Here is a 25144-nt window from a genome sequence, read left to right on the forward strand (position 1 = left end):
CACACAAAACACACAGTTTTGGATCCCCTAGCAATGTGATGTCACATTGATTACTCCCCAACCATAACCGCTTACAGAATCTGCCTTATGAGCGCGTAGTTCAACCTTCTGCCAGAGACACATGTTTTGATGTAGTCTAAAGCACATGTGCACACGCTCTACCTCCTACTTTGCATACGGGGAGGGGAACAGAAGATTTCTTTGCATTTAAAGAAACACTTACAGAAACAGCACGTTTTTCATTGCAGCCACAAATGTTCAACATCGTATAATGAAAGATTTGTGGTGTATTTTGAGCTGAAGCTTTACCGTCACATTTTGGGGATACCAGAGACTATTTTTATATTGCTGAATACCTATAGGGGCCCTTTAAGTAATTTAATTTCAAGCAAAAAATATTGAATTTGAATCAAACTGACTACATTAGGTCACCCCAGTACCCCCCCCCCCCCTCCAAAAAAACAAAACAAATTCATCATGACTATTTTAAACTTTTCAAATTTAACAAAACATATTAAAGTCTCTGTAAAGTCAATTTTGAAAATTGTTACTAAATGCATTATGAATGCTAAAAAAGTTTGCTGAAACATGCCAAAAAGTACTGAATTTCAGAGTTAGTTCGTTAAACAGATTTTTATCATTCTGTGTTCAGGATTATTTTGGTTTGGTTAAAACGGTGGCTCAATGACGCACTTGAGACACAAGCGCATGGCCCCGGCATAAAAGTTAAAGGGATGGTTCACCCAAAAAATGAAAATTCTGTCATCATTTACTCACTTTCATGTTGGTAAAAACCCACATAAATTTCTTTGTTTTGATAAACACGAAGGAAGATAGTTCGTTGACCCCATTCACTTCCATGGTAGGAAGAAAAAAAATACTATGAAAGAAAAGAAATACATGGGGTCCACGAACGGTTTGGTTTCAAACATTTCTCAAAACCTCTTTTTGTGTTCATCAAAACAACAAAATTCATTCAGGTTTGTAACAACATGAGAGTGAGTAAATGATGATTGAATTTTCAACTATCCCTTTAAGAGAGACGGCAGCTTTCCTGTGAGGAGGCCATAGACTGTAAAAAAAGATGGACGTAGTGTCCGTGACATCACCCAAAGGTTTCTGAAGATCGTTTTTGAAGCTTAAAGTAGGCGGTGTCTTCCTTCGCCTTCTTGGCGACGCTTCACCGCGCATCACTCGCGGATATCCGAACATGGGTAAAGAGGCGGGACATGGGTGAAGCTGAGGTGACTGGTTGCTGAAACACGCCCGCCTCGACTCTAGTAACTGCAGTGGCTGTTTATCCGTCACTCAAGTGGCCACGCCCTTAATTATGCAGAATTGTAAGGCTTAATATAATTTAAACGGATGAGTTACAAAAAAAGTCAACCCCCTGACAGTTGTCATGAAGGGCAAAAATAGCTATACAGACCAAAAGCACTTTTTGTACCAGGCTGTAAACACATTATTTTCTACTGTAAAGTTTGCCATTTAAACATGGCGGTCTATGGAAATTGACTCCCTTTTGGAGCCAGCCTCTAGCGGCCAGTCGATGAATTGCAGTTTAAATCACTTCCGTATTGGATTCATCAGAGAGATCGGAAGGTTGCCCCTCGGCGTGGTTTCAGCACCGACAGAGGACACGCCCCCAGTGATTGTGAGCAGAAAATGCTACCTATTTTTCCATGATTTTGATAACTTATTTTATTTACTTGCCGTTTTTTCCATCATTCAAATTTGGTTGCCTGAGCTCTGTAACGCATTTTGCTGTGGTGTGACAACACTTAACTCAACACGTAACAGTTTTTTTCAACGGAGTTCCAAAAGACTATAAACGATCCCAAACGAGGCATAAGGGTCTTATCTAGCGAAACGTTTTTCATTTTTGACAATAAAATAAAAAATATGCTGTGGTGTTTACAGGGACTTTAAATGATACAATGTAGTGCTGTTGGTTAGTACACTTTAAAAATTGTGCTAAATAGTACTAACAGCTCGTAATCATGGGGGAACCATTTTTAGTGCTACAGAGCACCTATAAGGCACTTCAGTAGAACAATAAGTAGTGCTAAACCAAGACTATAGCACCCCTTAAAGAACTGTATGTTTTAATTTTATGTAGTATGAGCATTTTGATTCAGAGGTTGTGATTTTGGTTGTAATAAAAAACAAGAATGTTTTATGTGACTCATTACTGAATCTTACTTGTGGAGCCATAAAATTGTTGAGGTGTGTCACAACAGGCATGGTTTATCTTATTTCCACAAATGAGATTACAGTTGCTCACTGTCATATAATGCCCTACTCTTTATTTCCTATGCTTTATTGTGCAATTTTAAAAATGGCACCCATTGGAAAGTTCCACATTTATAGTGAAACAGTGTACCTTCAAGAGCAAAATGCATACAGTTAATAATTATGCTTTATTCAAACATAAATGTGGTAGAACTGGTCTTGTGTAGACACAAACACACACACTCACACGTTATCAGCCCTATACTATTGAGTTTCCTACAGCAATGGCTTCAGTAGGCCTCTGTCTCCGTCCCCGTCTTTGTCACTGCAGTTCGGCCCCTAATGAGAAAACCTTCTACTGAAGGATAGAGATCACATTCACAGACCCGAACCCACACACACACACATAGTCTTCCTCTCTCTCATCCTGCACCTCAGCCAAAACACTGAGAGAGTTTGCAGTAGGGCGAAAGACTGCGGGCGTAGAGGACTGAATGTGTATGTACGGGGAAACAGGACTGTCAGCAATACATAATGTATCCAGAGGACCACCGGGACCGCTGCACAAATAGGGGCCCAGGGGCGCTCCGCAGAGAGAGGGAGGAGGGGAAGAGAGAGAATGATAAGGAATGAGATGAGAATAAGTAAGTGCACTGCTTGTAGATGGGCCATTCAAATCAGCCTAAAGGGAAATTGGATAGGGCAGGTAACCTGTGGATCAAAAAAAAAGATAGCACAGTGATGGAAGGTCATAGCTGCAAGGGGGATAAGGAGACCCCTTTCAGTGGTCATATGTGTGTGATGGGGTAATCTGATACACAGCATGGCCAGAGGCCCTCATGCTCAAATATACGCTTTCAAGACCGATGCACTGAAATCCAAGATGTCGGCCTCTGGTTTTCCTCTTTTTTTTGAGGGGGTGGGGACCTGAGTGCCTCATTAGCTATTGTCGCATGTTTGTTGGGCTCTGTCAGACCCCGTCATCACGTCTACTGTGTGCGGCCCGGCTTTTGAAGCCACACAAAATGGATTCCTAATCAAGATCTCGGGGCTAGCTGAAAACCCTGCCCGGCTTTAGTCCGTCTCTTCCAGAACAAAGATAGAACACACACACACTATGCTGGCTGGAATACGGCTGAATAAATAAACAACACTAAAACGTATAACAAGTATGTAATATGATAACACATTTATTGTGATTTACATGCACAGTTGCTCGCTTCCTCTCTGGGAGTGTGTTGTGTCGTTTTTAACAGCGGGTGTTTTGGTCTGTTCTGACCTCTTTCGATACATATCTACCATTTGCTTTTCTGGCTGCCCACACACTTCACCTTTTAGCCCAAATGAGAAAATAGAGACAGAGGAAAACATTTTGTGTACTGCCTGCATTTTTGTCATGCTGCTACATGCTATCTCTCTGTCTCCTTGACAGCCCCCCCCCCCCTCTGTTTCTCTCTGTCTCTCTTTCTCTGCTTAGAGCTTAGAAGCCTTAGGGATAGAAGGAGGGACAGAGATAGTTTTATACGAATATGATAGGAAATGAGAATAAAAAAACTTGTAGTTCTAAGTATGGAGAATTATACTGTAGTGACATTTTATTTCATCATTTTGGTATCACCACTAAAGCTATGGTGCTTGAGGACAAAATGAGAAAGTTAGGCCTGTTTCATGCTGTGTGTTTATTTTGGCACTCACATTAGGTTGCAACATTCAGACTGTGCTCTTAAAGGTAAAGTTTCTCATTTCATTGTGTGGCACCAAACAGAGTTGTGTTGCCTTTCATTTGCAATTTAGCATTTGGCCTAAGATTTGCTGGGATGGACTCCAGCACTTCCAGTGACCCTACAGTACATAAACTAGAAGAAGCAGCAGCATAGAGGTTGGATTGATGAATAAGTAAAATGCATTAACTAATATAATAAAACATTTTTCAGCAGTTGTTAATTTTTGTTCATGTTAGTTGATGTCAATACAGTTATACAGCATCATGTTAGTTCATGGTGCATTAATTTATGTATGTATTAATAAAAACATGAACAAAGATTAATAAATGCTGTATAAATATTGTCCTGTCGTAGTTCATGTTAGCTAATGCAATGGGGGGGGGGGGGTCAATGGTATTTTTATGTATTCTGACTTATTAACACAGTTTAAGAGTTGGATTCCTCATGCTTAACATAGGCAAAGTGTCAAAAAAGCAGTTGGACGTGTTACAGATTATTTCTGTGCCGAATGCACTTTGCCAGGGTTCGTATAAGTTTCTGAAAGTTTTTTTTTCGAACATTGGGTACATCTTACCTAGCATGGGTAGACCTTACGCATTACTTATTTTATGGGCACTTCCCCCTCAAAAGCACGCCCACAAATCAATCAGCGGGAGAGCGAGAACCAAGGACGCTAGAAGTCACATGCATAACTTGACGCGACAGCTTTGTTTTATATCAAGACTCAACAATGGCAAGAAAGTTTTTGGATGTAAGGAGAATTAAGCCAACATTATAGAAATAATGGATATAGTTGTTTGTTTATCCGGGGTAGCTTTGCGTATGTGTTTGTTTAATGCTGGATTTCGTTGAAAAGTCCCAACTGGGTCATGAGTTGCAGGCGGTAAGTAAGACTTCTGTGTTATGTTGGAAATCGGCGCGTAAGTGCATATTGTATAAATGACACGAACATGTAGTGAATCATACATTTTCCAGTGTCGTATCCAGTCTTGCTTGCTCATGACTCGCTCCTCCCGCAGCTCGTAACTCGTGGATGTTTCTGTGCTTTTTCGGAAACAATCGATATAGCTGATCTGTCTTTTATAAATCTGATCAAACTAAAGACTATGAAGGATTTATTAATACTCCATAGGTACTCAAGAATTATTTCAGATACGCAGAAACAGCGTGTCATATGAGAGCTTTAATTAATTAACAAATACATCCTTACTTTAAAGTGTTGCCTTTTTTTTAACTATTTTTTCAGAATTGTCCTTGCTTATTGGCCTTTCGTGAATCTAGGCCTACTTAACCATTTACTGCAGTGTTTAAACTGCAAATTTGGTATCATGTTGATTCTATGATTCTAAATAGTAATTCTTTGATATGTGACCCTGCCTGTAAAATCCAGGCTAAAGTCTCATAATCTAATTATGGGATTAAGAGCATCAAAGTTTGATTTTCAAACATTAATTCCACATTGATTAAATCTATGTACTCAGTTAATATTAAATATATCAAGGTAATATTTTCACAGAATGTTCTTTACATTGTGTAAGTTGATTTTATGTATAAAATAATAAATCACAAAACAATGACTTAAGATGGATTTTCACAAGCATAGTACTGTTAAAATGGTATTTCTGGAGATGATGCAAAGCAGGAGAGTTTTCAGAGGATGATTGGAAATGAGAATTTAAATGAGTAAAATAGCTGTGGGTTGAAATGTTGTTTATCGTGGGACTCTTGTTTGCTAGTATATTTTTACATACTCTCATCTCTCAAGTAAACATTTGTAAGCCCCTGATGTCATTCTTGCATGACAACAGAGGTACATCATCATTGTGTGCTATCATATAGCAGCACTGATTAGGTTAGATCAAATACACTTTCATTTAGATTGGCTTTCTATTATTGTTTCATGCAGCTAGATCTCACTAAGTGATCTGGATTCAGACCTTATCGGTTGTCTCAGACACACAGATCTCTGTTTGAACTTGTAAAGCATGAACATCAGCTGTGGTAGGTGGGATTGAGATCCCATTCAAATTCCCTCATGTCAAGATTTTGAGGTACATTTGTTTGTCAACTTTGTCTTTTTCTCTGTCTAGGGAGTTTTTTATTAGCATCTAAACATACAAACAGTTTTTTTTTTAACTGTGTTAAACTCCTTTATCTTTGCCATACAAGTTGGTATGACCCTTATTACATGTCACTGTGCATGCATATGTTGTTAACCTATAGAGAATGGTGCTAAACCACTGACTGTGACCGTGTTTTTTTGTTTCCATAGAGACCTCAGTATGAACAACATCACTGAGCTGCCTGCAAATGTCTTCAGAAACCTGCCCTATCTGGAGGAACTGTGAGGATGATTTCTCTTCTTCCTTTTTCCATTTTTCTCTCATGCACTTTTTATCTTCTGAATGCCTGAGTTTGTTTTTTAAATAAACCATCATGAGGAGAGCATCTCCATGATTATTTGAAAAAATACTGCTGTGCTTGCTTGGCCAATTCATTTTGTTTAATACTTTTGAAGCTGTATTTTGTAATATTTGGTCATTTTACATTCTTAAATGATTATTATTAAATGGTAAGTTCCAGTCCTTGATTTTGATTGGTCAATAGCTGTGATTTAATAACGATAAAACAAGCCAATTGGCTAATATGAAGCTGTTATGTGTATAAATAATATTTGGTGTATTACACCAGTGTAATTATAGTAAATAAGAGACAAACAGAAATTGGATTAAACTACATAAACATTTATTATGCATTATATACAGTATATATAAACATATCCTTTAAATGACAAAACAATTGGGAGCTAATTAAGGAGCATGTATTTCACATACTGATAACAAATGTTTGTAATGCACTGTAATTTGCTTTAAATAAAAGCATCTGCCAAATGCGTAAATGTAAATATATCGGTCATCGTAATAAGTCGCTGTCAGTCTCTGGTTGGTGTTCATCCTGCCTTTGTTATTAGAAGATCACAGCTTTATTGTATTAGCTTTTATTGGTAGATGTGCCATTACTAATATACAAACATGCAGTAAAGCAAATACAACTTTATTGCATCACCAACAGTTGGTCTGGTGTCTTGAACAATAATCACTTCCAATCGCGTTGTTGTTGCATTTAGGTTAACATGTCGTAATTGTATCCAAAAAGTGATTCAATGTCCCCTGGACAATTAAGCAATACTGGAATTAATTCTACATTGTTATAAACACTGAAAGCTGCAGTAATTGTCTTCTATACACTATAAACAAAGTATGTCTGCGAGAGGATGAGAAACATTCTGAGCCCTTCATCATGGGTGTCTGATCTTTCTCTATGTATTTGTCTTCCCTGTTTCACTTGTCCCGTGTCTGCCCATCTGCGGGAAGGACAGATAACATCTGTCTAAGTGATATCAGGTACCAGTGCTTACAGACTGATGACCAGCTTTCAAAGTCGGCTGCTCTTGTTGTTCACTTGTTCCTGCTTTTTACCTTCTTATTCATTTGATTGCAGCGTGCTTTTTTATTCTCGTCTGTCTTTCATCCAATCCAGTCTCCTTAGCTCTCATTCCCAAACAGTCCTCTAGCGCTTTGTCAAAGACCAATTTGCTTTTCAACGCATTGTGAGAAGGAATGCATGGCAGGAAGAAGGAAGGCAAAACAATGGTTTCCGTGACAACAGGAGTTTTCAGAAACGTGTTGTATCTGGGATTGGGAGGGTGGGGGACTCTGGGACCTGTGCAGGACTGTATTGTGCCAGATGCTCTTTGTCAGGTTGCACATGGTTCAGTGATCACAATGGGTGTGGTCAATCTGAGGGTCAGGAGTTCAGTCTCTGAGCTGAAGTTTGCTATTAAACACATTCGGCAATCACTCAACGGCAAAACATTATATTATACTTTAGCTAGCCCATATCCAAGAATTACAGAGATAACAAAACATACAAACAACAGGGTTACTGAAACCTTCAAGAATAAGTCTTAACCTTGCCATTAATAATGATGTCACAAATTTATACTTATTTAAATGTTTTTAGAGATCTTTCTTATATTTAAAACAACAAAATTATTTTCAAAGGTAATACGTTCAGTTCAGCCCAGGTAGCCTCATTTTATAATAATGTGTTAAATATATTTTCTTTAACTACTCCATTATTCCCATTGAGTGTGTTTACATGCACAAAATAAGCAGATATCTGTTGAAAATCTGCTTATAGAAATCTGTTTTCGTGTGTTTACATGCAAATTAATAAACTGGCTATGGCAAAAACATGGTATTTTGAGATTCGTCAGGTTTTGCAGGCAGTGACGTCGCCACCTATATCATGCCTAGTTATTCAAAACGCTGGCGGGAAATCTGTGAAAAGCTATAGGGTGATTCTCACGAAATCCAGACTTAAATGTCCAGCATTAGATTTTTTAAAAAGCCCTCAAAGCCATTTTTTTGCACATATAAGATTAAGGTCTGAACTTACTATAACCTTTTTTTTAGAAGATTTTAAAAAATATTTCCCATAGAATTATTTACATTTTTTAGATTATCATTATATAAAAGTATCATTACCGCAAAATAATATTACATTAAATATATGCATTTACACACTCATGTTTCGGTAATGAGGGCTAAAAAGTTGTCTAGGTACTATGACAAACAAAATTTCAACTTTTATCTGGAGAGAAAAAATAAGAACTGCTTACCTGGTGGCCACCTTGAGTGTTACAGTCAATTATGTCCCTTCCAACTATTTTTTTTAAAAATGTTAGTTCATTGAGGGCTTAAACAATGGTTGAAAAGTGTTGCGGAGGATGAGAAAATTGGTCTTGGACACATTTATATTTCTTATTATTGTCTCTACATTTACCAATGATAACCAAATGCAACATGTTTCTTTACTGTTAATGTTTATAGTATACCATGCACTGAAGCTTTTTATTTTTTAGATTTTTTAATTATAAATATTTCCATGTCAAAGAACCCAAATCCAGTCATGGACATGTTGCGGTAATGAAAATTTTCCTTTTAAATGTGGAAAAAACAACAAAATTGGTTTGTATGATGTCATTTGAAATCATGTGCAAAATAGTACATGAAGAGATGTTTATAACTGTATGCTTTGCATTTACTTTTTTTATAAAAAAAAATAACACTTCATAAGTCTAATTTCGCCAAAATCACCCTATACTGTTGTATCTCTTCTCATGTCTACAGAACCTGTAAATGCAACAAGGGATTTTAATGTAGCAGATTTTGCACAAGACGGTTATGACATTTTCCTGATAAAGGAACTGTTTTACGCGTTATAAACGTTATCAGTTTAAGGATAATCAGAGTAACACTTTTCCCAATAGATGAACAATTAGCTCTATAATAAAGGGAAGGGATCTTTTTCATGTTAATCAGTTTTTGTCATAACTAGATGCGATGCAATCCGGCGATTAGTAACAGCATTGAATGACAGTGGACTGTGATGTCATGGCTGACAGCTCTGAAAGTTCGGCGTATTATAAATATTAATCATCAAAACGAGGTAAACGAATTAGACATTAATAGCAGAAATATATAACAAATCTCTCAAGTTACATAAGGAAAGCCATAAAAAGCGGAGGTATGCGTCTCTGTATGTGTGTGCACTCTTCATCTCCAGTGCGAGAGGGTGCACAAACAGAGAAAAACTGTACCGATTGGCTGTGTTTTATTATTGATTGCATCGCACCACGCCCCTTTTTCACATTCAGTATGAACAGATAAATTGCCTATCGCTGAAATCATATCGCATTGTGTCTAGGAAACGGTGTAAAACTGCATGTAAACACACTCACTGACCTTAGAAAAACCTTATTTGAGCATGCAATCCTGATCCTTAATAAAATGACCATTAATCATGAAGGTAAAGACATTAACTTTTCAATGTTTTGAATGGAACTTTATATAAATCAGCCACATATATTGCATTTAGGTTTTTAGGTGTGTACTTTATGTATGAGAGAGACATGGGAATGCGGTTTAGGCGGCAATAGAAGAGTAATGCAGTCGTCTGTCATAACCACACACCTCTCTCTTCAAACATATCCTCCCATTGCCAGATATAGAGCTGTCAAATATTAATCTACTCTACCTTGGTGTGTCTTAGGCCTGATAAGTAGTTTGTGTGTGTGTGTGTGTGTGTGTGTGTGTGTGTGTTCCTGATATATTTTGTGGACACATGTTTACCTAAAAGTGAGCCAAACCTCATTTTGTGCATGTTTTAATTTGCAAAAAAGCTATAAAAATGTAGTAAATAATTAATTTTTTTGATTTGTAAAAATGCAGATTTTTTTCTGTTAAGAGTGTGGGTTAGGGTTCAGTTATGGTATTTATAACTAGGAGAGTCTTCATTTACATAGATAAAAACGTGTTTGCCTGTGTACATGCAAGAGATTGTGAATGTGTCTGATAATGTTTTCATTGAAAGACGCACTTTTTATCACTTTTTGTCTATCTGTCATCATCAGATGTCATCAGATCGACTTTTAGTGAATGTTTTCCACTCTAGTTCCTCTGGTTGTTTGCCTTTGGATCTGGTTTTGTCTAAACTGTTGCTAAATACCCTAAAATGGCTCTATGTAGGAGAACAAGTAAGTAACAAAACTGCAATTATTTTAACAACGCATTCGCTTAATGCAATTATGATCTAAATATAACTGCATTTCCAAATAGATTTCATTTTTGCGTCCTGCAAGCGTTGGCTGAAACTTTCAGAAGGTCGTATGACAGTGGCCGTGTTACTCACTAAAGCAACACGCTGACCGCAGAATGAGACTTAGATCAGTTCCAGACAAATAAAGTAGATGCTTAGTAGATCTGTCAGCTGACTAGTAAGAGTTTGCATGTGTTTTTTAAAAGCTAACCATGGAAGCCTGGCCAGATCTAGTGGCTTTGAGATGTGGCCAAACCAGAGCTATGAAGAGAGAAGGACACAGAGCAGGGGGAACGTCTTTCTCTCCCACAGCCCAACCCAACCGCAGTGGTGCGCCACAACAAATGTGTTGATGTAAACAAGCGTGCAGTTGTTGGTGTGTTTTGGGGTTAGGATGGTGGTTGGAGTGGGGCAGGTCTTCTGTCGAAGAGCGTGTGCTTATATGCATGCCTCTTTTTTATTTTTGATATCCCAGCATTCTTTGTGGAGGTCTGTTTTTTTCCTCTCTTGGTGTGTGGTAATGTTTCAACACTTAAAAGCTGAGCCCCTATGATTTTGTGGACTGATAAGTCAGCCCGTCATCTCCTCAGCATACTGTACTAATTCAGGCTGTATTATCCCCTATTTTTCCCTCTTTGTTTTCTTTATGTTTGAATGAATCATTAAAACAATTATATGCTACAAGATAATTACCCACAGACTTATACTTTTGTACTAGTATTTAAGGGTGTACTAGAGAAAGAGAGGGAGAGAGAGACATGACCTAAACCAATACTCTTAAGACCTATCAATCTAAGAATTAGGGTTTAAGGCACAAGTTTAAACTATTTTAATTTACATTGCACTGAATAAATATGTTAACTGTATACATATGCATTAAGTAAAGAAAATAATAGCCTCTTCCAAACAGGAATTAAATTTACCAGAATAACTTTACCAGTAAATACGACAATGTGCTATTCACACACGCAACGACTTTACATCTTTTTACCAGTAATATAACATTCACATATCAGTACCAAAATACAGCTAAGCTCTTGTGAGAGAGCGGAAGTTTCCTCTAAAGTGATATCGGTGTTGTGCTGTAAACAGTGATGGGTTATGGTACCTCTGCAGAATTTAATGCCTGTCATTGACAGGCACACTAACCCCTCCCTTGTACGTGTTTGTGAGCAATAGCCATCATTGACATGTATCACATATCCCGCGCGTGCACTGTTTGTAAACCATATTTGACAAGCACACATATCCTACGCCTGCGCATGTTTGAGCCATCATTTGAAGTAACCTGCTGTTTACTGTGACTATTTTAAATGACGGAGAGCATAAACCATTTCATATTAAATAATCATTTCAAATCCATTTGAAGACGAAAAAGACTTGGGCAATTTGGCAAATAGAAGGTAAACTGTTTTTAAACAACTCTGGTGAAGAGATTTGGTCAATTTATCACTTGACGTATGTCGACTTTGAGCAGCATGTGGAGAGAAACTTCCATAAATGGCATGGAAGGCAAACGCGTCATCTATGTCAAAATATTATGATTGGCGTGAAGTTGTCAGCGCATTTTCCGTCCTGATACCGGCAATCCTATTCTTTGTTCACATAGCATCAGACCAGTTCATAACTGATAAATTGGCAAGACTGATGTTCCCACATGATCTCTTAACTGCAATTTACCAGTAAAGACTGTACAGTATGTGTAAAAGGGACTAATGTCAATTATAATCAGTGAAACCTTACTGTTAAAGGGGACAGAGAATGAAAATACATTTTTACCTGGTCTTAGTTGAATAACGGTAGTTTACCTGCATTCACAAACATACGAAAAGTGCTAGACATTCTGAACATCTCTGTTTCATAGAAATTCCTTCTTTAGAAATATCCGCCAGAAAATGGCCCAATGTGAACAACGGATACATGTTACGTAAGAATTATCTCATTTCCCCCCCCACTCTTATTCAGTTCCCTTCCCTTCAAAGTAATTTGCATAAATCCGGCCTCTCGCCTCCAACGGGAATTAAATTGCAGCAGTGTTCGCGAAGTTCAACGGATAATAGCACTTTTGGGAGTACTTCGACTTGCCTGAAAAGTCCGCTCCCCTTCTCACTCTCATAATGGGAGAGGGAGGGTGTTACTGCGCCGAGTCGAAGTACTCTGAAAAGTGCTATTACGCCATAAAATATAGTTCCTCTTTTAAATCCGCTTAGAAAAGCGCTACATTTTATTTTGTACCACCAAACTTGCTCGTATAACTACTCGTCTTAAATAGGACAAACGTTGATGTGTTTGGTTACTTCTAACTTTATCTCTAAATGGCACAATTGAATGAATGGGGCCAAGCCAAATGCCATCCAAGCGCCACAGTGCGCTCCAGCGCCCACGCGCACGCACACAGATGGATGTATCAACAATTCTTAGTTAAGGTAATAACATATTTTAATATTGAAAATGAGTAGACTATTCCTTTAATATAGCTTTCTAAGAGAGGTTTTAAGGAAGCTTCTAATGCTGTGTTCACACCCGTCGCGGTAGAGGCATGAAGCGCGAGTGATTTCGATGATAAGTCAATGTGAAGACGCGTTGACGTGTCTGGAGGTCTCGAGGCGCGAATGAGGCATCTAGCGCGGTGCGGTACACAGGATTTGCAAGTCTAGTTTGCAAAAATGCCGCGAATTGTGCATTGCCGGGGAAAATGCGCAAGTTGGAAAATTTGTACTTTGGCGTAAAAACGTGGCATGTTAACCAATCAGGAGCTTGCTCTAGTAGTGACGCGATCAAAGGAAGCGAGCGGAGCCGCAAAAGCCCCTCCAGTGACATGAAATTCCGTGTGAATGTCTCGATGACTAGAATTTCACGCGCGAATGAAGCGAGTAAACTCAAACTGTTCAAGCTGCGAACTAGGCACGGTACACACAAATTTGACGCCTCAAACGCGGCTGGTGTGAACCCACGGTAAGGCTTTACAGACCCAACCAAATATTTTGTTGTCTACATGTCATATCACAGAACAAGGAAAAATACTCCATTCAATCATTCTATGTCACCTTTAAGAAACCCGGTTGTTTACATTTATGCATTAAGCAGAGACTTTTATCCAAAGCAACTTACAGTACATTCAGTCTATACATTATTTTATTATGTGTGCTCTGGGATCAAACTTATAACCTTTGTGTCGCTAATGCAACGCTACAGAAAAACCATTGTAAATAATGTGTGGGTAAATATCATCTGGGTAACACTTTATAATAAGTTTGTATTAGTTAACATTACTAAATAAATGCATTAACTAACTTGAACAAACAATGAACAATATAGTTCCCTTTCAGTCGGTCACTACGACGTCACGTCGTGACCGACGAATTGGGAGCTCGCTTAGAGAGACCAATCTGCTTCGAATACTACTAAAACGCCAATGAACTTGGCATTGAGATATTTGCATAATGCTGGCGCCGCCCCGCCAGGTGCGTATATAAGGCGCACGTGCAAATAGGGAAATCAGCTTTTTTTCGCTTCGAAAGCCGGCTTTATCTGACTGAGAAGCTACTATCTGCTCTTCTGGGAACGGTTGCTGAAGTTGATTGACAAGCAGTACTAACACAGCGGACGCTCGCAGTATTCCACTGCTCTGCATATTTTTTGTTTTGAGTTTAGTGTGTGCGTTGCCTTTCCCTGTGCGCATCATCAGCTGAGCACCTAAAGAGTGATTTCCCTAAGAGAGTGATACGTGAGAGCTCTGTGTCTTTTTAAAGACAGCCACTCTCTCGTATATTCGGAGATCAGCGTCCTTTTCAGGATTGCTTTTCGTCCGTGCGATCTTGGATGTGAGAGGTATAAGGGTTCCAGTTACGGTCACGAGCGCTGTCTTCATGCTTGGGCATCAAGCACTCTGAGGCTGCGCTCGTGGAGAGTTTTTGTTCTCTCTGTGAGAGCATAACCCTCTTGGATTGCGGAGACGACTGACGTTTCTACGGGAATGCTGTCCGCGTCTTTGCAGTGCTGACACCGCCATGGTGCGACTGTCAAGCGCTCGCATGACGCTCTTCGCATCACTACGCTGAGGAGGACGGAGGATGCGTCCTCCACCTACCGGCCTTTCATCCTCAGCCGGTTGAGGTTCCGGTGGAAACGGCAGAGTCGTGTTCTACGATGTCTGCCGAATCCATTGGACCTCCTTCTGGTCCCGTTCACTTCTGCAGCATCAGAGGGGTGTCCAATTTTCCTCCGAAGGGAGTCGTTCCGGAGATGGCGGCCGTGCCCGCTCGAGCGGCGGTAACGGTAGAGTTGGAGGGGTTAACCCCTCTCCGCCCGAACCGTACCGCCCACGTGATTGGTATTTCGGAGCTGCTCGGGCCTCTCGGTCCTCTGCTCCTGTGCCTTTCTTCCCGACGGCACGAAGAGCTGACGTGGTTTGCGGCCATCCGGCCGTTCAGCTTCAGCTTTCACCCCTCATCTCCCTCACCAATGGAGCCGCTAAGGGCAGGGACCCTTCAGTAGAGCGGGGGGTTGCGATGCAGCTGCGTTCCTGGAGGGACCACCCAACCCTTCCCTCCCGTGTTTGTAGACAGTCGTCCGGTTACGGGCGCTGTCCGGCAGGCATGCGGAGAGGCGGCTTCAGCCCTGCACGCAATAACGTTGCTACGGGTTCACCAAGGATTTACGAGGGAGGCCGCGACCCTCAGTCGTGCGATGTTCACGACAGTGGTTCAAGATCGCCACTTTTGGCTGTGTCTGGCTGACGGACGCAGGCGAGAACAACTTCTTGAATGCTCCTGTCTCACAGACCGGCCTCTCGGCGAGGCCGTGGAGTCGTACAGCTCCGCTGCGCAGACTGAGGCGATCTATGAGGTCATGCCCCGGCGAAGGAGAGCTGCCCTTGGGAAAAACCACCACGCCGGTTCCTCAGTCTGCCTCTCGCCGTCGGCGTCCTGCGGCGACCACCTCCGTTCCCCTCCTCGGACCCCATCTCGGCAGCGCGGGGGAACCGGTCGTCAGCAGCTCGCCCCGCCCGCTTAGCTGCTTCCCGTGAAAGCGGGAGTTTAAGTGGCCAGTAAGCGGGCGACCTGGATTGGCAGAGGATCACTCTTCAGGAGGCGGTAATTCGCTCCTTCCCCCGATAGAGGGTCGGGTGGAAAATTCTTGGTTTGCATATGTTCCACCGGCTGTTTGGCCGGTGCCCACTAACCACACACAGAGTGCATTCCTCTTCCCTCTCCAGGTCTCCAGAGGATCGAGAGAGCCGTGAGCGGGCACACTCCAGCTCACCTTACCTCTCCTCTATCGCCAGCGGGTGTTCTGAGGAGTCCGAGCCCTCCACTTAGGAGACCGGACCACCAGCACCCCCATCGGAGTCTGCGTCCTCAGCTGAGGAGACCGGACGACCGTTTCTCTCAGCGGGCTCAGGTCAGTGTCACACACACACATACTGTGATGCTTATGCTGTCTCAGCAGACGCACCGGCAGTCACCTGTCTCGCTTCGCTGCCCCACCGCGGGTACTTGGTAGTGTCGTTAATTCTCCTCGTACGGTGCCTGGGTGCTTGGCTTCAGTTCCCAGCCCGTTTCGTTGAGTTTTACGCACGATCCGCCTCGGTTACGAAATACAATTACCGGCACAACCCCAAAATTCTCGGGCTTTCGTTTCACTATAGTGAAAGTGTCCGATGCACATGTACTGCGTGCATAAGTCGATGTCCTGCTGGCGAAGGATTATCGAGCCGGTCCCTCTTACCGAGATGATGATATGATGATAGGGTTTTCCAGCCTTTATCTCATAGTACCCAAAATACGCGGTGGGTTACGATCGATTTGATTTACGCACCGGCTCTACAAAGGTGGTCTTTCTTGGATGATAACGCCGAGGCTCGTATTTCAATATTCAGATCGGTTGCAGCCTTAGACCTGTAAGACGTGTACTTTTGTGTCCATCTCCCCTCGCCTTAGACCGTTTTTTCGCTCTGCGTCGTGGGGTGGGCATATTAATATTAAGTACACCATTCGAGCTGTCTCTCTCTCTCCGTGTCTCCATGAAGTCACGGCATTAAGATATCAGAGAGAGAGCGTTGTTCGCATTCTGCTCTTATTTACGTTGACTTATAATAGCCCGTTCTTGGCAGACGTGCGCGAACACAGAGAGTTAATGCTTCGGCATCTCGCTCGTTTAAGTCATCAGGTCGACTGGGAAAGAGCAACTTTGCCCCGTGCAGAGGATCCTTTTTCTCAGTATGGAATTAGACTCGGTCAACTAATTGGCGTGTTTTACAAGAGTGCGCAACTAGTCAGTTCTGACTTGCCTCGGTTTAATTCGAGGGAAGTACGCGGTCCCTCTGAAACAATTTCAGAAGCTCCTGGACATATGACAGCATGCCGCAGCTGTGACACTGCACGAGCTGCGTCATATGAGACCGCTTCAGAGTTGGCTTTACGATCGAGTCTCGAGGAGAGCGTGGCACAGGCATACATTGTGTAAACACTACACCGGCATGTCATTTAGATTTCCCCGTAGTAGACCCAGCGTTTCTGAGAGCAAGATATGCCTCTGGGGGGTCTCCTGGCATTCTGTAGCATGCGATGCCCTAAGCACGGGATGTTCAGCCACGTATGACGGGCTTGCAGTCTCTGGGGTGTGCATAGCATCCCAACTGCCGCGAGCGGTGCGCTGTATATCTGGGACTTGTACGCTCCGCTATGGAGATGCGAGGGAAGGATGTATTAGTCGACACCAATAACATTGCGACTGTTGCGTTATTTACCGTTAAGGCGGTTTCGCGCTCTCGTCACCTGTCGCATCTCGCTCGTCATCTCCTCCTTTGGAGTCAGAAGCATCTGAGGTCCCTTCGTGCCATTTACTTCCCGGGATCGCTACATACAGCGACAGACGCGCTTCCCGAGCTGCGCCCCCGGCGAATGGCGACTCCACCCCCAGACGGCCAGCTATTTGGAAGAAGTTCGGTTGTGCGTGGATAGATCTGTTTGCGTCGCCGGACGATACCCACTGTCGCCTATTTTATTCACTAACCGAGGCAGTCTCGGCGTGGATGCGTTGGCACACAGCTGGCCGCGGGGGGCGCGTAAATACGCATTTCTTCCAGTGAGCTTTATTGCGCAGACATTGTGCAAAGTCAGGCAGGACGAGGAGAGCCTTTTATTAATCGTCCGTACTGGACGACCAAGAATTGGCTTTCATAGTTAATGCTCCTCGCGACAGCCCTCCCTGGCGGATTCCCTGAGGAAGGACTCTCTTTCTTAGGAAGGGGCACATTTGGCACTCGCGCCCCGACCTGTGGATATCCATGTATGGTCGTTGAGCGCGCGTAGGGTTTAGGTGATTTATCGCAAGCGGTATCTAACACCATCGACGCGGTTCAAGCACCGTCCACAAGACGGGCTTACGCGCTTAATGAAACCTTTCGTCACCCGGTGCTCTTCGCAACGCGAGGACCCAGAGAATGCCCTTTAACATTATGCTTTTATATCTTTAACATGGGTTAGATGGTAGGCTGTCCCTCCGCCATTGAAATTGATATCGCCGCTATTTCTGCTTATCACTCACTTATCTACGGCAGATCAGTTGGCCAGCATGATTTAATTATTACATTTTAAAGAGGCGCTCGCAGGCTAAACCCCTCGCGCCCTCCCTCTTTTTTCCTGAGACCTGTCCATGGTGCTGAAGCCTTCAGGTCTCCGATTTAGCCTTTGCAGTTTGCGAGTCTGAAGTTTTATCAATGAAAACTCTGACCCTGCTAGCATTGGCCTCCATGAAGAGAGTAGGAGATTTACATGCATTCTCTGTTGACGATTCGTGCTTTTAGTTTGGTCCTGCTGTCTCGAGTGTAACATTGAGACCCAGACCAGGCTACGTGCCCAAAGTTCCCACCACTCCCTTCAGAGATAAGGTGGTGAGCTTGCAAGCGTTGCCTTTGGAGCAGGCAAACCCAACCGAGGCTTTGTTGTGCCCCGTACGCGCACTGCGATTCTACGTGGTCAGCACGCAAAGCTTCAGGACCTCAGACCAGCTCTTTGTTTGTTATGGTGGCCAGCAGAAAGGGAAAGCTGTCACTAAGCAGAGGATGTCTCATTGGATAGTTGATACTATCGCCCTAGCTTACAATTTGCAGGGCATTCCTTGCCCCTTAATTTGAGAGCGCACTCCACTCGGAGTGTTGCCTCATCTTGGGCTTAGCTCGTGGTTCCTCGCTAACAGACATCTGTAGAGCTGCTGGTTGGGCGACACCTAATACGTTCATTAGATTCTACAATGTTCGTATCGAGCCTGTATCCTCTCGTGTTCTGTCCTCACCTGGGAGGACACAGAGGGCAGACTCGCAAGTCGGCTTGCAGCCTCCGACTGAAGCTCCAAATTGAGTTTTAGTATGGAAGGCTAACAGAGCAAAAATGCGTAATGGTTTGATTTGCTCTCTCCACTGCCTTGACAGCCTTTGTTGCGGAGCATTGGCTGTCAGCCTTTCACTAGTTGTATTCTTACGAACCTACGTGTTTGGCCAGGGCCCCACATTGTGTCCCAACGGGTTCCTTTGTGAGTATTTTTCCGTGGGGTTAATCCTACCAGCCCACGTTTCCCTTAGCAGAGCACTGCTTTGCTTACACAGCCACGGCTGTCATTTATACCTCAACTACGGTTGACTTTCGTCCACCATTAGCCCTTAACGGGGCGGTGGCTTCCGCAGCGTCCCTATACCGCTCAGTTAGGGCGCTTCCCAGTCGCTGGCACTACTGTGGGGTTAAAGGAACATCTAGTGCCCGGCCTTCTGCCTTAAAACCTAATTCTCCTATCCTTAAGTGGAACCGGAGGGCTTTATGCAGACACTGGAAGAGGTCAGCCCCTAGTGGCGTTTTAGTAGGGTTTCCCAATTCGTCGGTCACGACGTGACGTCGTAGTGACCGACTGAAAGGGAACGTCTCGGTTACGGATGTAACCCTCGTTCCCTGAAGGAGGGAACGGAGACGTCACGTCCCGTCGCCACAGGTGCTGCCACCTGCTGTTTAGGCCGGTCACCTTCCGGCTTTCTCAGCGAACAGAAGCTGATTTCCCTATTTGCACGTGCGCCTTATATACGCACCTGGCGGGGCGGCGCCAGCATTATGCAAATATCTCAATGCCAAGTTCATTGGCGTTTTAGTAGTATTCGAAGCAGATTGGTCTCTCTAAGCGAGCTCCCAATTCGTCGGTCACGACGTGACGTCTCCGTTCCCTCCTTCAGGGAACGAGGGTTACATCCGTAACCGAGACGTTTTTCAGCATGTATTAAGTAAGGGATAATGTAGAGGCAGCCGGTAGTTATTGGGAAATAAGCCCCGACAGTGTGATCAGGACCCGACGCGAAGCGGAGGGTCTTGTATCACACTGAAGGGGCTTATTTCCCAATAACTACCGGCTGCCTCTACATTATCCCGCTTATTACACGGCTACTTGCCACATAAGAAAAAAACTGGACATGAATATGAATTTTAAACATTTTATTGGCATATTTGTTTTAAATTAACATTTTTATCCTTCCGCGAAACTTTGCACAGATGCATAAAATGATCGTAATACCTTATTAAGATCCGCTGCTTCATACTTGTCTGTCTCAATTTTTTCTCTTTTAGCCAGTCTTTGAGAAGTTTTAATGCCCATTCTGTATTTTTGTGTGTGTTGGCTTCGTAGCTGTCATGCTCTATTTTGTCAAGTTCAGTCTCAGTAAGCTGTCTGTGTCTTGTCGTGGTTGTCCAGTGTTTGTCACAAGATGGCGCCAAGCAGACAGTAATCTTTATTGATCTTTATTGGCGCGGAACGATTTTACTCGTGCAAGTAGTCCGGCTATGCGTTATTAATTTGGAGCGGTTATTATTTGAAAAGAACGAACCTGCAAATGTCTCAACTGACCAATCAGAATCAAGCATTCCAGAGAGCCGTGTAATAAATCTTGTTAATGTAGGTTAATGTCATAACAGTTATTCATGTAAGGTTATGATGCATTAATTAATGTTAACGTCACTTGATTTTATAAATGTATTAGTAAATGCCGAAATTAACATAATTGCTGGAGAGGTATTGTTTATTGTTAGTTCATGTTAGCCAATACTACTGTCATTTTTAACAAAAATTGTAAATATCTGTTCTCCAGTGGTAGATTGGAAAGACGACATGGATTAAACATTCACATGGTTATACAGTACATAACTAAAATGTAACTGGTGAAAGTAAATCTTTCTTTATTAAAAATGTAACTACTTAAACCTTTACGTCAAGGAGATTCAAGTTTTATGATGTCAAGATAATAAAACACGCTTGTAACTTAATTAACCAAAAAATCACCTACGTACATATTTTTATGTTACTAAGACAATGATACATTTATCAAACACAAGCACTTTGAAGTGTTGTTGTGCTGTTGACACAACTGTAACTTTAGAGATAGATAACAATCAGGTATCTGCCTCCATATATCAATAAAAGGGCTAAAGTTCAGCCCCCCCACTACCCCCAATTTTATGGTAACATGAGGCTGAAAGACAGATTCAGCTATAGTGGGGATGGACATTTCACATGCTCGCAATTTAGCCGTTTATTCAACAAGTATTATATTTGCGTATTATTCATGTATCCTGGGGCCACCAAGAGACAGTTAATTCACCCTGAAGCTATAAACGTCTCAGTTGTAGAGGAAGATCTTAGATAAACGCACTCAGTGCACGACTTCCTGTATTGTGAGGGAACGGTAGGCTTTCTCTTACCCTGCAGCACTGTGGCCTGCTGCTTCTGGTAGACGTGAGCCAGAACGCAAACAGGAGATGATAAGAGAGTTAAAAGAGTGTCAGAGACTCCAGTTTCAGAGGGTGATAAATCTGGTGTTAATCTCTCAGGCCTGATTTGGTGAAGTTATGTGGACTCTCTGCCTGCCTTACCATACGCACCTTAACAGACACAAGTCCTCACTGCACTCCAGTCACAGCACATTGAATAATACATATACCCAGCATTGACCAGACAAGAGCAAAGAAGCTTTGTATGGTTCTAAAAGGGGTTTTTGTGATAATGACCGACTGATTACATTATGTCTGTTATTGCATGGCTCACTAAATATACAGACATGAAACATAGAGTTGAAAGTGTCTGAAAGTGGTAATATGTGGTCTTTAAGCTCAATTGAGCATTAGGTTAGCAGATTATGGGTTAGATTCCCAGGCAACACTCATACTAGTAATGTAGAATGAGTAATTGTAACGCCTTGTAAATGTATACCTTGAATGCACCGTAAGACTGTTTGGATAAAAGCGTCTGCCAAATGCATAAATGTAAATCTAAGGCAGTTTAGCGTTCATTATTTATAGATATTTGGTTGCAGAATGCTGTGATTGACCAATAAGAATCAAGTATTTCATGAAGATGTGTGTAATAAGCACTTGTAATGTGTCCTTGACACTCTGTGAATAGAAGGTGTTGTGGGTGTTGTCCTGCCTAAAATTAAGATTATGTCTGTATAATCAACTTGACAATGAAGCCAACACATTCTGACACTTTTGAGGTATTTGTGCCGGCCAATAAGACAGAGAGCATGCAGAGACGAGTTATCATAATGCTTATCGTCCACACTACTGTCAGCACGGCACATATCAGCTACTGTACAGTATTGTACTATACCAGACCTCGAACAGGCACCATTAAAAACACTTATTTTCAAAATATACACTTAAAGGATTAGTCCATTTTTTTTTTTAAATCCAGATAATTTACTCACCACCATGTCATCCAAACTGTTAATGTCTTTCTTTGTTCAGTCGAGAAGAAATTGTTTTTTTTTAGGAAAACATTGTAGAATTGTTTCTCATTTTAATGGACCCCAACACTTCAGTGACGGATCTAGACCATTTCAACTGGTCTGTAAATGTTTATTTCACACCCCACATTTAGGGGGGCCACAAGGGGGTCCATGCTTGTTGTCACAGGGGCACTGGCCCCCGCTGGCCCCTCCCCAGAACCGCCACTGCAACACTTAACAGTTTTATTGCAGTTTCAAAGGACTCTAAACGATCCCAAACGAGGCATAAGGGTCTTATCTAGCAGAACAATTGTCATTTTTGGCAATAAAAATAAAAATATGCACTTTTAAACCACAACTTCTCGTCTTTCGCCGGTCGTGTGACGTGCCCTCATGTAATACGTCATCACGTCAAGATGTCACGGATGATGTACGCGAAACTACGCCGCAGTGTTTACAAGTGTGGAGAAAGAGGACCGTTCCGACGTTGTTGTATGTGGAATGATACTAAGGTTTTTGTCAGTTTGTTGTTTAAAATGGTCCGCAAAGGTGCGTTTCATATATGTAACACGTGACCTTTCCACGTCATTACGCAATTACGTGAGGTCGCACTGGGGCGTCGCACAGCCAGAGGAAGAATTTGTGGTTTAATATGCATATTTTTTATTTTTCTTGCCAAAAATGACAATCGTTTCTCTAGATAAGACCCTTATGCCTCGTTTGCGAACATTTAGAGCAGTGGTTTTCAAACTGGGGGGCCGGGGCCACGAGATGGTGCCAGGGGGGCCCCAGTTTTATGACATTTTATGAAGTACATTAATTTATCATGAATTCTATGTAATGAAACCTAAAAAAAATAAGGCTACTAACCAAAAGCACTACTTTTTGTATAATTTAATGGTTTTTTTATTAAAATGTTGAGTTTTAGAACAGTTTTTTGTCACAAATTTACTTTGGGGGAATGCACCGTACACAAGGGGGGCCGCACGCTGAAAAAGTTTGGGAACCACTGATTTAGAGTACTTTGAAACAGCAATTTTAAACTGCATTAAAACTGTTAAGTGTTGGGGTCCATTAAAGTCCATTAAAATGAGAAAAATCCTGGAATGTTTTCCTCATAAAACATCTTTTTGACTGAACAAAGAAAGACATCAACATTTTGGATGACATGGATTTTTTCTTTTTAAGAAAATGGACTAATCCTTTAAAACTCCACCTAACTCCACTCACTGGTAATATTTGAAAAATGCAAGAACAGTGGGCGGATCCGAACGGAGACAGAGGGAACAAACTGAGCTCGTACTAAGGGTTAGGTGAGATTGTAACAAGGGTGTGGTGAGCTTTAACATGCTTACGTCATGCGGTACAGCAACATCCAATAGGAAAATTCAACTGCAGTAGCCACTGTTCAACCTGAAGAGGGCAGCACTCAGACGTTTTTACACCATATATTGTAGCATTGAAACACTTTATACACAAATGTCAAAAAAGTTACTCAAATCAATGAACAGCACTAATAAAGCCTCATTCTTACAGATCATTAACTAAAAAAGTTGGTTTTTAAAGCAACAGCATTTATAAAAGACACAATTGTTTAATAGTTATATGTATAAACAATAATGTTAAAAAAATCAAAAGTTCATTAGACAATCTGTTATAGTAAGTTATAGTGTTGGGGTGATATTCTTTATAGTGAGATCGCCCCATTGTCAGCCCGTGAGATCCCAATACACAACAGTATCAGAGGCTGGGGCAATAGTTTCCTTATTTATTTATTTATTTATGTTTACTCATTTATCAATGACAAGCCACTGGATTGGTGGGCAAAAAACAGAAGCTGCTTTACTCTAAAAGCAGCAAGCAACAATGTCACGACCGCAACCATCTTAAAGATGCAATTAATCCAAGCGCGTCATCGATGGCTTGGCGTGCTGTAAATTACTTGCACGCCAGTAAACGAGGAACAACTCACTCACTGGTTTCAAACCCCTGCACGCATAACAACCTCTCTCGCGTGCTTTATAAGCTCAGGTGCAAGAAAATATCAGAGCGCAAGCGCATTACAAGCTCACTCACGTAATGGTGTCGCAAGTGCAGGTTATGCAGGAGTGTTAATGTGAAACTATGATGATAATTATAATTATAGCATAATCAAACAAGATAGTTGGCAAACAAGCCATCGCTATTGGCGATATGCCTGATTGTCGCCACAATCCTAGTAGGTTGGGAAAGGTTTTCAGGTTGGCGCATTGCTGTACTGTGGGGTGTGTGGTCATAAAAGTGTGTATATAGGGATTTTGCAATGGCTCCAAATGCTCATTAAATCCAAATTTGATGTCAGAAGTGTCCTTTTCACAATGTTTTTTTTTTAGATGCTTTCCACTCAAAGCTTTTCAATCCTCTTTTCCCAGCTCCCCATTACAATACATAAAGGCTTTTTGCAACCTAACTGAATTTAAGTAACTCTCTCTTTCTCTTTCTTTGTAGACGTTTAGCTGGTAATGACCTTGCTTTTATCCACCCTGAGGCTCTGTCTGGCCTCCATCAGCTTAAAGTCCTGTAAGTATTACAAACACACACACACACACACACACACACAACCACCTCTATTTCATACAAGCTTACTTTTTCACCTAGTGAGGAATTATTGTCGATCGCAGTGAGAGAGCAGTAGATCCTGCTGTGTGCATTTTGTTGAGTTTTGAAGTGGTTTGTTGTGTAACTAACAAAAATTTGGCTGCTACTGGATCAACAAGTCTGTCAG

The 25144-nt window shown here is 41.8% G+C and overlaps 1 protein-coding gene across 2 annotated transcripts in view; it reads left to right on the top strand.

Annotated features, from left to right (window-relative positions):
* lgr4 (leucine-rich repeat containing G protein-coupled receptor 4) overlaps positions 1-25144 on the top strand; it is an 86677-nt gene that overhangs the window by 36659 nt on the left and 24874 nt on the right. For both annotated transcript variants that reach the window (XM_073858967.1, XM_073858968.1), the window contains exons 3-4: positions 6229-6300; positions 24868-24939. In XM_073858967.1, coding sequence (XP_073715068.1) covers positions 6229-6300; positions 24868-24939 — 144 coding nt within the window. The remainder of the gene's footprint in view (positions 1-6228; positions 6301-24867; positions 24940-25144) is intronic.

This window comes from Misgurnus anguillicaudatus, chromosome 21 (assembly GCF_027580225.2).
Source record: "Misgurnus anguillicaudatus chromosome 21, ASM2758022v2, whole genome shotgun sequence".
NCBI classification, from domain to species: domain Eukaryota; kingdom Metazoa; phylum Chordata; class Actinopteri; order Cypriniformes; family Cobitidae; genus Misgurnus; species Misgurnus anguillicaudatus.